At 52.6% G+C, this 12,475-nt stretch overlaps 1 protein-coding gene across 1 annotated transcript in view; it reads right to left on the bottom strand.

Moving 5' to 3' along the window:
* The window catches only part of MAMLD1 (mastermind like domain containing 1), a 79,697-nt gene extending 68,204 nt beyond the window's left edge, over positions 1-11,493 (bottom strand). The window contains exon 1 of the mRNA XM_081336835.1: positions 11,268-11,493. Coding sequence (XP_081192961.1) covers positions 11,268-11,321 — 54 coding nt within the window. The 5' untranslated portion in view covers positions 11,322-11,493. The remainder of the gene's footprint in view (positions 1-11,267) is intronic.
* Between the last annotated feature and the right edge of the window lie 982 nt (positions 11,494-12,475).

The following is a 12,475-nucleotide window of genomic DNA, read 5'->3' as shown; positions in this document are numbered from 1 at the left end:
AGAGTTGGCCAGTCTTGGCAACTTTCAAGACCCGTGGACTGCAACTCCCAGAATTCCCCAGTCAGCCTAGTCCTCAGACAGCATAGAATTCTGGGACTTGAAGTCCACATGTCTTTAACGCTTGAGAAATACTGTTTTGCAGGAATACCACTGCCTTGTTTGAATAGATGTAACCACAGTCCAGGTAGTCCCTGACTTACGACCACAACGGAGCTCAAAACCTCTGTTGCTAAGTGAAACCTTTGTTAAGTGAGCTTTGCCCCATTGTGTGATCTTTCTCGACATGGTTGTTAAGTCAGTGACACTGCAGTTGTTAAGTTAGCAACACGGTTGTTAAGCGAATCTGGCTTCCCCGGTTGACTTTGCTTTTCAGAAGATGGCCAAAGGGGATCACGTGACACACACACACACACACCGGGCCCGACACTGCAACCTTCGTAAATGTGAGTCGGTGGCCAAGCATCTGAATTTTGATCACTGTGAACATGGGGATGCTGTAAGGGGTCCTAAGTGTAAAAAACAGTCCTGTCACTTTTTTCAATGCTGCTGTAACTTCGAGCAGTCAGTAAATGAACTCATATATAGATCTGACCTACCAACAAGTTAGCCAAGAATTGGTCATTTTCACGTCCCTTGTCCTTTGCACACTTTTCAAGGTTCATAGTTCTCCGCTAGCAGCCAGAGAGGAAACAGCAACATGAGATTCTTTTTAAATGCAGATGGATTTCCTCTCCTGCTCTTTTGCAATCCCATTCCAGAAAGACCTGTTTCCAAACAGCCTGTGCTGCTCTGCCCTGGAAGATGCCAGAGGAAACTCCGCATGTCTCCACTCTGGAGGATGAACAAATGAATTCAGAATCTGCAGACGTTCGCGACAGAAAACCACAAAGGTTTTCCAACAGAGACTAAACAACTGAAGCTGGGGAACCCCGACGTTTGAATCTCCATGTTTATTTTGAGAATTCAAGGAACTGGCTTTGACGGGACAAGCCAGCCTAAAATTTCTGTTGCTAAACAAAGAGAGTTGTTAGGTGACTCTTTGCCCCCATTTTATGACCTTTCTTGCCACAGTCATTAAGTGAATCATTGCCGGTAAATTAGCAACATGATTGTTAAAATGAGTCTGGCTTCCCATTGACTTGGCTTGTCAGCTCAACAAAAGGGGATCGCATGAACTGGGAACGTTGCAACCATCATTGCCTGTTGCCCAGCCGCCAAATTTTGGTCATGTGACCATATGAGGATGCTGCAATGGCTGTTAAGTATGAAAACAGCTTGTAAGACACTGTTTTTCCCATGCCGTTGTACCTTCCAATGGTCACTAAGGGAATAGTTGTAAGTGGAGGACTATCTGTATGTCAGTTACGCCAGCTTGAAATGAACAGACAAGGTATTACAAGCTAGCCTAGGAAAAGTCCACCAAGTACAGACACCGGTTAGATTTCAAACGGCTCTTCATACCTAGTTGAGTGTTTCTTCTCCCAAGCCCAACGGCGGGCAACTCATGACCCAGCCGACTGGAGGATGCTCAAAGGGTAGAGGACCAAAACCCTAAATACACACCTAAATTCCCAATTGGTTGTGTGTCTTGTTTTTAGCTGCACTACTCATTGCTCACTGCTCAGTTGAACCCGTGCGGTCATCTGAAGGTGGAACAGAAGCATCACGTTGACCTCTTTGCATTCCACCATCACCATGACTCAAGTACAGTTTAAAAGTTCTCCCTACCCTTCTTCCTACAACAGGTTCACAGGAAAAATCTCTCCGTTCCACTCTCTCTCTCTCTCTCTCTCTCTCTCTCTCTTTAAAAAAGAGTTTTGTTTTCTTTTCCCAAAGTTGAAATTAAAAAAAAAAGGGGGGAGAAATGTCAACATTGCTCGTTGTTCTGTCCTTCTTCATGTCTCCTGCCACCTCGGGTGGCAGAAGAGGCAAGCTTTAATGCTTGTTTTTCAACCCTGAGCAATCAAACAACTTCCTGGTTGAGTTTAAAAAGCGTTGTGACCGGCTGCAAGCCTACACAGCTGTGTCACCACCAACGTCAGCAGCAGCGCGGAAAACATCAGAAGCGCCCTTTGCTCATGTTTTCCTAACATGGAATATCCTTGTCACTTCTGCTCCTCTCTTGCTTCTGAACCCAGAAGCGTCTTTCTCTAAATCGATTCCCCCCCCATGTGCGTGTGCACACACACATGCACACGCACAAAAGAGGGAGTCACTGTTATTTCCCTACAAACATATGGAGATGGAAAAGGTGGGGGTGGTCCCTGCCAAAAGCACGAGGAAGTTGGCTTCCTCTCGGGTCCAGCCAGCCCGGTTTTCCTGGGTTAACCCTCTTGAGAGTTTGAGCAAGTGATTTCTCAAGGCTTAAGGAGCTGGGTGTGTGTGTGTGTATGTGTGTGTATGGCTTGGCAGGCAGACAAGATGGCTGGATAAAAGCCGATCTCTGCTATTGACAAGGGGCTAATTGCAAGGTTTGGCTGTGGGGGAGGAAGGTGGCCGTGAGCTTACTTTTAAAAGTAAGGTTTGCACCTTGGAGCAGTTGAGGCAAGGCTGCCGAGTAGCCATTCTCTCTCCCCCGTCTGGGGCACTGGGAGGACTAACTACAAGGAACAGCTGTCTTCACTTATTACTGCTGAAATAATCCTTACACAATGGGGGTGGGGTGGGGGTGAGTGAGAACAGACCGACCGGACGGTGCAAAGAGCCAAAACTACAGGTGTTTCTTTCACTTGCCTACCAAAAGCAGAGCGTCTTTTTCCTTGATGCCAACTCTATATATTATATTAAAAGCACAGGTAGTCCTCAACGTACGACCACAATTGAGTCCAACATTTCTGTTGCTAAGTGAGTTTTGCCCCATTTTGCACCACTTGCACCGCTTGTTAACAGAATCGTTGCAGGTGCTAAGCTAGTAATGGGCTGGGTAAGTGACAAGCATCGACTTTGCTTGTCAGCGGCATCATAAATACAAGTCGGTTGCCAAGCATCTGAATTTGGATCCCATGACCACGGGGGGGGGGGAGGCTGCGGCGGTCGTTAAGTGTGAAAAATGAACCTAGGTCACTTTTTTTCAGTGCCATTAAATGGTCACTAAACAGTTTGTTATAAGTCAAGGACGACCTGCAGATTAACCCATACAGTGTGGCTGTAGTATATTCTCTCTGTTGCTTTGCACGTACACCAAGTGCTTCTATATACCAGGGGTAGGCAACCTCGGCTCTTTTATGACTCATGGACTTCAATTCCCAGAATTCCTGAGCCACCTGGCTCAGGAATTCTGGGAGTTGAAGTCCATGAGTCATAAAAGAGCTGAGGTTGCCTACCCCTGTTCTATACCAAAGACATTTTTTGTGTGTGTCTAATCCAGGGGTAGGGGACGTGGTGGCTCAGTGGGTTAGGACGCTGAGCTTGTCGATCAGAAGGTCGGCAGTTTGGCGGGTCGAATCCCGAGTGCCGCGTAGCAGAGTGAGCGCCTGTTACTCGTCCCAGCTTCTGCCAACCTAGCAGTTCGAAAGCACGTAAAAATGCAAGTAGAAAAATAGGGACCACTATGGTGGGAAGGTAACAGCGTTCCGTGCGCCTTTGGCGTCTAGTCATGCCGGCCACATGACCACGGAGACGTCCTCGGACAAGCGCTGGCTCTTCGGCTTTGAAACGGAGATGAGCACCGGCCCCTAGAGTCGGAAACAACTAGCATGCATGTGCGGGGGAACCTTTACCTTTACCTTTAATCCAGGGGTCTGCAACCTTGCTATAGCTGGCTGAGGAATTCTGGGAGCTGAAGTCCACAAGTCTTAAAAGTTGTCAAGGTTGCAGACCCCTGGTCTAATCAAACCTGGCCAAGTCAAGTATTCAATTAAATAAAGTATTCAAAAAAGGCTCTCCCTTTTCCTTGATGCAAACCCTGGTTGCCTTTTGTCCCTGTGGGGAAACCTACCAGTTTGACTCCTAAGCGTCAGAGAAGGGGTCCCCAACCCCCTGTCCGTGGACCGGTACTGGGCCGCGGCATGCCAGCAACCGGTCCACAAAATCAAGCAAAGCTCCATCCGTGGGATGCAGGCAGCGCACAAAACCACACCGCCTCCAGTCCGTGGAAAAACCTTTCTCCGCGGAACCGGTGGTCCACCCAGGTGCCCCAAGGTTTGGGGACCTCTGCATCAGAGGATCCCTTATCAGCCTTCACCCTTTGCCCTCTTCTGCACCCAAATATCTGAGGCGGGATGAGGTGGGGGTGGGGGGAGAGGGGGTGCAAAGCAGAAGAAAGGCATCTTTTTAGTATGCAAACGAGAAATCATCTAGCTGTGGGGGGGAGGGGAGAAGGTGGGGGGGAAAGAGAGAGCGAGCACTGTTTCTTTAAGGGATGAGCTGATTAGCTGGCAACCAACAGCTGGTCACTCCACCAGATTCAAGACCATTTTAGTTGCCTCTCTTATGGAGGTACCATATGTTCCATCTCTCTGTTCAGCAGCTTTAGTTTCCAATAATCTTGCTCCAGAAGAGAAGCACAAAGAAAAAGAGAAAAAGAGGAAGAGGAACTTAAAAAGAGGGAGGGGGTGAAGGGAGAGACCCTGTTTTGCACTTGGTGGATTGTGGAGTCACATTTATCAAGACTTGCTGCACCCAGCGCTCTTCTCAAGTTCTTGAGAAGAACGGTGGCCTTCAGCTTAAGCAAACTTTGGGGATCCATCAAAGGGCTGTCTTCTCCACATGGAGGCTGAAGGGGACATCACAGGAAAACTATCATGGCTTTGACTTTGATTGGTCTCAAGTAAGCTGTCCCTTTGGTTTGTTTAGTCAGCAGACCATGGTTAAACCAGCTAGGCTTTAGCATAAGAAGCAGCCAAAGTAGACAGCCCCAAAGACAAGCGGTTGGGAATTGTCTTCTGAGTCCACCCTTGGGGGATTCTGGAGCTGAAGAATTTTTTTTGGGGGGGAAAGAACTGCTCAGGTGATCAACAGGAAAGGTATCGTGGTCTTCTGAACACCCACAGGATTTTTACGTTAAGGAACGAAAGCACAGCCTTCTGGAGGTGCAACGTTCCACCACCCGACTTGTTCCAATCGCTCTTTCCAATCGCTCATTTGCACACAGTGGTTGCCAGCCGAAGCCCTTCCTCTCACTGGAGGAAGTCCAAACTCAAAACTCATGATCCGTTGCCTTTCCACACAGGGCACCCCCAAGAAGAGCCTTGGTGGAGCAGTGGGCTAATGCCTCCTTAAGTAACACCAGCTGCCTGCAATTAGTGCAGGTTCGCATCCCACCAGGCTCAAGGTTGACTCAGCCTTCCATCCTTCCGAGGTAGGTAAAAGGAGGACCCAGATTGTTGGGGGCAATTAAGCTGACTTTGTAATAATGCTGCTTGGGGGTGTGTGAAAGCCCTAATAAGCAGGCATATACATAGAATGAAGGCTACTGCTAAGCTTGTAAGCCGCCCTGAGTCTTCGGAGAAGGGCGGGATATAAATGGAATTTTAAAAAAAAAAGATTGGCACTTTCATTCCCATGTCCAAACAGAGCTGGACTGAAGATGCCGGAGATCTTTCCACACATCCTTCAACAAGCTTTCTAGCGCTTCTGTTTTCAGAGCTTAATGAGCACTGGGTCAGTCCTGGGGAGTTCTTCTAAACCGGGGTCTTCAAACTTGGCCCTTTTATGACTTGTGGACTTCTGGGAGTTGAAGTCCACAAGTCATAAAAGGGCCAAGTTTGAAGACCCCTGTGGTAGGGGACCAAACAGACCAACTAATAGAACAACAGAATTGGAAGGGACCTTGCAGGTCATCTAGTCCAGCCCTCTGCCCAAGCAGGAGACCTCACACCATATCTAATAGATGGCAGTCCAGTCTCTTCTTGAAAGCCTCCAGCTATTCCCATCAAGAAATCTTGCCGTTGGTGAACTGTCCATCCCAGACATCTCTGAAGGAGATGCTCGAATAAGAATGGGATCAAATCAAGGAACTATTGCAACCAACTGTCCCAGAAACAGTGACATCAATCCTACAAAGTTAGTGCATAGAAGAGATAAAGGAGATGCTGAAGCTTTTTCAGAATTCCTCCTCCATCATGTCCTTCTCAGGTGAACCCATCCTAAAACCTGGACAGGTTCCATTTATTGTTTGATCATAAGGTTCTTTCTCCACCTTCATCTTTCTCGGCTCATCAAATCAGTTTTTCTCAGAAGAGTTACACTCCTCGCTAGAAGTCACACACCCATTTGAAAACTACAGATAGTCTTCGGTTTACACACGGTTCATTTAATGACGGTTCAGAGTTACGACGGCACAGGAAGACCATTTCTCACATTTAACACATCATCGCGGCCTCCCCGCGGTCACGTGATCAACATTCGGAGGCTTGGCAACTACTTCATATATATGATGGCCACTGTGACCCCGGTGTGTGTGTGTGTGTGTGTGTGTGTGTGTGTGTGTGTGTACGTGATCCCCTTTTGTGACCTTCTGACAAGCAAAGTCATTGGGGAAGCCAGATTCGCTTAACAACCTTAACAACTGTGACAAGACAGGTCGTAGAATGGGGCAAAACTCACTTAACAGCCGTCTCGCTTAAGACCAGAAATTTTGGGCTTAACTGTGGTCGTAAGTCGAAGACTGCCCTCCTTGATAAATGGACCCACCCATTCCATACAGCCCTAGTTTCCCCTCTCCCCCCCCCTCCCAGTCACGGTCCACAGTTAGTTTAACCCAGCATTCTAAGCTAACATTTAGCCAATCCTATAATGGCTTAACCTTCCATGTAAAGTCAGCCATACCTTCTCACTGAGTTCCGGGGGCCAAAGCCAGCAACTTCCTGATGCGCTCTCTTTATTGCTTATCAAGGATGGTGAGTTTACACCCTACATTTCCTGTCCTCTTTTATATCAAGATTTGAGGTAGTCACTTATATAAAGACTGAGAAGCTATTTCACCCTGCAAATCTGTTCCAGTGGGCTGCCTGTTTGCCTGTTCTCTTTCTCCCACATCTAAAGGAGTTCCAAAACTAACATGCATTAGGAGTTAATCAGAGATTAAAGAGCTAAACATAGAAAAAAAAATGAAAGAATTATATAATAGGAAAACAACATATTTCCTTACGAGGGGGAAAAGCCAAGTTTCCGAGCTGTAGCTGTTCAGATCAGCTACATCTCCACTCACAGGAATTATCTTGTGGGTGGAGGAGAGTCTAAAAACAGCCAATATTAGAAGAGGCACCACCGGCCCTCATTTTTAACGATCCTCTCGACAGAAAATCCATATTTTGGGATTGAGAAACAGCAACCAGGCTGGAGTCTCTGTCGAGCTTCACGGATTGCCCTGACTAAACCAATGTGTTTCAATTCAACCTTGCCGGTTGAAAACTTCAACTCCCAGAATTCATGTTGGCTGGGGAATTCTGGGAGTTGAAGTCCAGCCATCTTTGAGTCGCCAAGGTGGAGAGGCACTCTGCTCTCCAGCAGAAGGAGGCGCTTCATCTCTGATGAAGCTTCTCATTCTTCGGAATGGATAGCTGCTTGTTTAGCCCAGGATGCTGAAGTGGCTCACCCACCTTCCCTGCGACGCACTTGGTTAGTTTTTGGCATCCCAGGACTCCAGCCGCGGACAATTCCCCCCTTCTTTCTTGCACCAAATGAAAGAATCACTTCTGTGTTGGCTTGGTCTTCTCTGTTGACACCCAGAACTACCTGGCAGAGGAACTGCCAGCTGGAGCCCAGACACACCTGCCCTTCTCCCACCTTTCTGAACAGGTTATTGGACAGGTAAGCCAAAGCACACACCCCCATCCTGCCAATACACACAGGTCAGTTGAGCAACTCTACCACGCAGAGGCCCTTGGCTAATTTCTAAGCTTGCAGACCCCACAGACAGAAGATCTCACCTCCCCTTAATATACTGGGGTGGGCCCCTGTGTCCGGCACTACAGTATATCTCTGGTGAGTAAGGGGGGGTGGGGTGGGGAAGGTTATTTACAGGTAATCCTCAGCTTATGACCATCCACCATTTCCATGGCTAAGCAAGACAGTTGTCTGGTCCCTTTTTCTCATTCAGGAAGTGGCTGTGAAGGGAACCTGCCCCCCCCACCTTTGCTTCCCAGGAAAGGGGATCACATGACACTTCCGCAGTCATAAATGTGAGCCAGTTGCCCAGCGGCCAGATTTTTGACCACGTGACCCTGGGGAATGCTGCAAGCAAAGGCTGTAGGTGTGAAAAACAATCCCAAAGCCCATTTTTCCCCCAGTGCTGTTGTAAAGTTGATCGGTCACTAAATGAACGGCCGTAACTGGGAGGACTACCCCTATTGACTTAGTCTTGAAAGAATTTGCTCCCTTTCTTAGCAATTGTAAAAAAAAAAGAGAATTGGGAAGAAGTCGGAGCCCTCCCACCCCCCACCCCCACCTCTGCAAGTTGGTGAGAAGGAAAACCCACAAGGGGAGGCTGGCAATGGAGAGACCCCCCCCTCCCCACAACCCATTAATCTCCCGGTACCAATGCCAGGATGAAGACACACAGTGCCCCTTCCTCCCTCCTTCTCCTAACTCCAGCCTGCAGGAAGGAGCATCTGAGAGAAAGCGGCTTTTAAAATGTATTATTCCAGGCAGGAGGAGCACTCTGAAAAGAAAAAGAAAAAAAAAGGGGGGGGGTCTGTCATCCTCTTTCTCCTCTCGTGTCCCCCCCCTTCTGGGATTACTCTCCTCCTGATCACCCTGGTTACACAGCCACCCCTAAATACACACAACCCTTAGCCCAGGGATAACAAAAACAGGGGCTGTGTGATACCAGCCTGGGGGAGGGGGGGGGAAAGGGACCCAAACCAGAGGACACTGTTCCCCCCCTTCTCTCTCCCTTCAAAAGTCTCAATTGGGGAGGGGTCGTCTGCAGACCGGGTGGCAAATTCATGGGGGGGGGGAAAAGAAAAGAGATCCCCTGCAATTAATCAATCAGGAGGAGAACCAGCAAAGCGGCCACTGGCTGCCTGCCTGCCTGCCTGCTCTTGTGGGTTAAACAAGAGAGACAGCTGAAGTCTCCAGTCAACAACGCGGCCCTTGTTAATTCTGCAAAGTGGCTCCTTCAACCTTACCTCTTAATCACTGGCTGAGAAATCAAAATACTTTTTTTGGGGGGGGGGTTGTTGTTAAAGAAATGAGTCAGCACGGGTGGAAAGAGACGGAGGAGGACGAATTCACCACAAAGCAAAAAAAGAAAAAAAAAGCAGCCAGTGTCAGAACTAAGGAACTTTGGGAGAAGCGTTTCCAATCGAGTTGTAAAGGAAGTTTGATTGATTTATTGATTTGTTTTCAAACCACCCCCCCCAACACACACCCACCCACCCGCGTGGAGGTGGAAGATGGGCAAGCAGAAGAAACAGACAACAGACGTGGACCCCCTTACAGCAGTTTGCCAGGATGGCACTGGTGTGTGTGTCTGTGTGTGTGTGTGTGTGCTTCTGATTCATCTCTCTTCACCCTTTAGGAAAGGATGGAGGGGAAACAGCCCCCTGGAGATTTCAGGATGGGTCCCAATCGCGTGGGGAGGGGGGGGCAAGAATCCTTTTAAAGATAGAGACCTACCAAGATTTCAGAAGCAGCCAAAGGGGGAGGAGGGGCATACACAGAAGGAAGCTTTAACGATCCTTCCTTTTTCCTTTATTCGGCTCCTTTGGCTGCAAAAGCCTCCTGGTAAAAAGTCTCGGGCCGGCGCGCGACTTCTACCGACCCCCCCCCTCCGCTTTTTTTCCTTCTTCTTCTTCTTCCTTCCCGCGAAGCCCCTTCTGCGCAGCCAGCCTCTCATCCGGCATAAAGGGAAGCGGGCTCCCCCCTTGGCGGGGAGGGGCTGCGGGACCCCCGAGGCCCCGCTCCACCGGCTCGGTCCCAAAGGGGAACCCGAACCCATCGGGCTCCGCGTTTCAAACCCTGGCGCACAATTGAGAGCCGCCTTCGCATCTCTGCCCCCCCCTCCACACCCCCCCCCCCCAGCTTCGTGACAGGCTGAAAGGAGCAGCCGGGAAAAGCGGGGGGGGGGCTCCAGAACTGCGGGGGGAGGGGGCGGTCGAGCCCACCCCCTCTCTGCCCCGGGTGCCAGCGGGGGGGAATGCGGGGGGGGCGGTGGCCCCACCGTCCCTGCGTGGGGAGGGGGTGTGTGTGGCGAGGACGAGCGAGTCAGAAGCGCGTCTCCCCCGCTTGGTCGCCTCCGCCGCCGCCGCCGCTGCTCCCCAACCGGCCCCGCCGCCGAGACAGCGGCACTTTGTCTGCCTCCGCCGAGCGAGCGAGCGCGCCTGCCGGCCCTGCCCTTCCCCCGCCCGCCCGCTCGCTCGCTCGCTCGCTCGCTCCGGAACGAGCCTGCTTTCCGAGAAGCCGCCCGGTGGCTTCCCTCCCTCGCCGAGCTCCCGCCGCGGCCCGGAGCGAAGAAGCAGCCCGCCGGCAGCCGGGCAGCCAGAGACCCTCCCCCCCTCCCGCCCCGCCGCTTCCCCGGGCAAGAGGGGAGGGAAGGGAGGGAGGGAAGGAGAGAAGGAAGGAAAAGGGGGAGAGAGAGAGAGAGAGAGGAAGGAAGGAAGGAAGGAAGGAAGGAAGGAAGGAAGGAAGGAAGGAAGGAAGGAAGGAAGGAAGGAAGGAAGGAAAAAGGAAGGGAGGAAAAGAAAGGAAGGAAGGAAGGAAGGAGAAAGGAAGGGAGGGCGGGAGGAAGGAAGGAAGGAGGAGAGGCAGGGAGGAAAGGAAGGGAGGAAAAGAGAGGAAGGGAGGAAGGAAGGAGAAAGGAAGGGAGGAAAAGAGAGGAAGGAAGGAAGGAAGGAAGGAGAAAGGAAGGGAGGAAAAGAGAGGAAGGAAGGAAGGAGAAAGGAAGGGAGGGCGGGAGGAAGGAAGGAGAGGCAGGGAGGAAAGGAAGGGAGGAAAAGAGAGGAAGGGAGGAAGGAAGGAGAAAGGAAGGGAGGAAAAGAGAGGAAGGAAGGGAGGAAGGAAGGAGAAAGGAAGGGAGGAAAAGAGAGGAAGGAAGGAAGGAGAAAGGAAGGGAGGGCGGGAGGAAGGAAGGAGAGGCAGGGAGGAAAGGAAGGGAGGAAAAGAGAGGAAGGGAGGAAGGAAGGAGAAAGGAAGGGAGGAAAGGAAGGGAGGAAAAGAGAGGAAGGCAGGCCGTGGAGACCGCTGGCCGAGCTCCCCCCCACTTCCCCCCCGCCCGGTCCTGGTCCTCCCCCGAGAGGCGTCTCTTTCGCGAAGATACAATGAAACTCCGGGACGAGAGAAGGCAGAGCGGCCGCCGCGCGTCTCCCCCCCCCCCCCGCGCTCACCGTGAGGTGCGGCTCCATGCGTGGTGCTTCTACCCGCGGGGAAACTAGGAGCATCTTGGAGCGGCGCTCGCCCAGCGCTTGACATCCACTCGGAAGCGCGGCGGAGGGAGGGGCGAGGGGGGCGCGGGCCCTGCCGCTTGCCTGCCTCCTTCCCGGCTCCGGCTCCGGCGTGGCCCTCCCTGGCTCGGCGCGGCTCCGGCCTCAGGTCCCCGACGAGTTCATCCCGGCGGCGGCTGGGCTAATGAGCCGCGGCTGTCTGGCTCGCCGCGCGGCGCTCCCCGACGGCCCCCGTTTCCTGGCCGGGGGGGGGAGGAGGCGGAGCGGGCGAGCGGCGCGGCAGCCCATTGGGCGACGTCAGCTGGCGGGGAGGGGCCCGCCCCCCCGCCGCCCCGCCCCCCCCGTCTTAAAGGCGACGCTGCGCTCCGCCGAACCGCCCGGCTGGGCAAAGCGAGGACCGGCCGGCTGCTGGCGGAGGCGGGACGCTGCGCCTGCTTCCCCCCCTCCCCACCTCCTCCTCCTCCTCCTCCTCCGCGCAACTCCCGGCCTGCGCCGACCCGCCATCCTGAGCGAGGGACCTTTAGGACAGGGGTCTTCAAACTTGGCCCTTTTATGACTTGTGGACTTCAACTCCCAGAATTCCTCAGCCAGCAAAGCTGGCTGAGGAATTCTGGGAGTTGAAGTCCACAAGTCATAAAAGGGCCAAGTTTGAAGACCCCTGCTTTAGGAGATCTCGGCGCAAAAAGTCCGCGCAGCCGGGCGAGAGCCAGCCAGCCCGCCACCCCCCCCCCTCCGCCGCCTTCTCCTTCTCCTCCTGCTCGACGCGACGGGGCTGGGCGGAGAAGCGGCCGGCGAGCACCGACTCACTCGCTTATTCACGGTCAGCCCGGGCGGACCCGGGGGAACTCTCCGGACCGGCTGCGCCAGCCTGGCCTTCCTCTGGATCCGGCCTCCTCCTCCTCCTCCTCCTCCTCGGTGGAGAGCCGGACCTTTTCCTGGACGCAGCCCGGGGGCGCCGAGAGCGGAAGGGGAAGCGCGTCCCCTGCGGGCTACGCGGGGGTTGCAACTCCTGGAAGCCTGGGCTGCGGGCCCGGGGAGGAGAGCATCCCGTCCTGACCGGCTGGACAGCTCCCTGGGTACTCCAGCTCCCATAATCCTGGCCCAAGGAGGTTGAGAAGAAAACCAAGAGTTGTACATTGCTGTGCTAGATA

Source organism: Vipera berus (assembly GCF_964194415.1).
Source record: "Vipera berus genome assembly, chromosome: 11".
Taxonomy (NCBI): Eukaryota; Metazoa; Chordata; class Lepidosauria; order Squamata; family Viperidae; genus Vipera; species Vipera berus.
The sequence above is the reverse complement of the archived record's forward strand: the minus strand, read 5'-3'. Positions and strand labels throughout refer to the sequence as shown.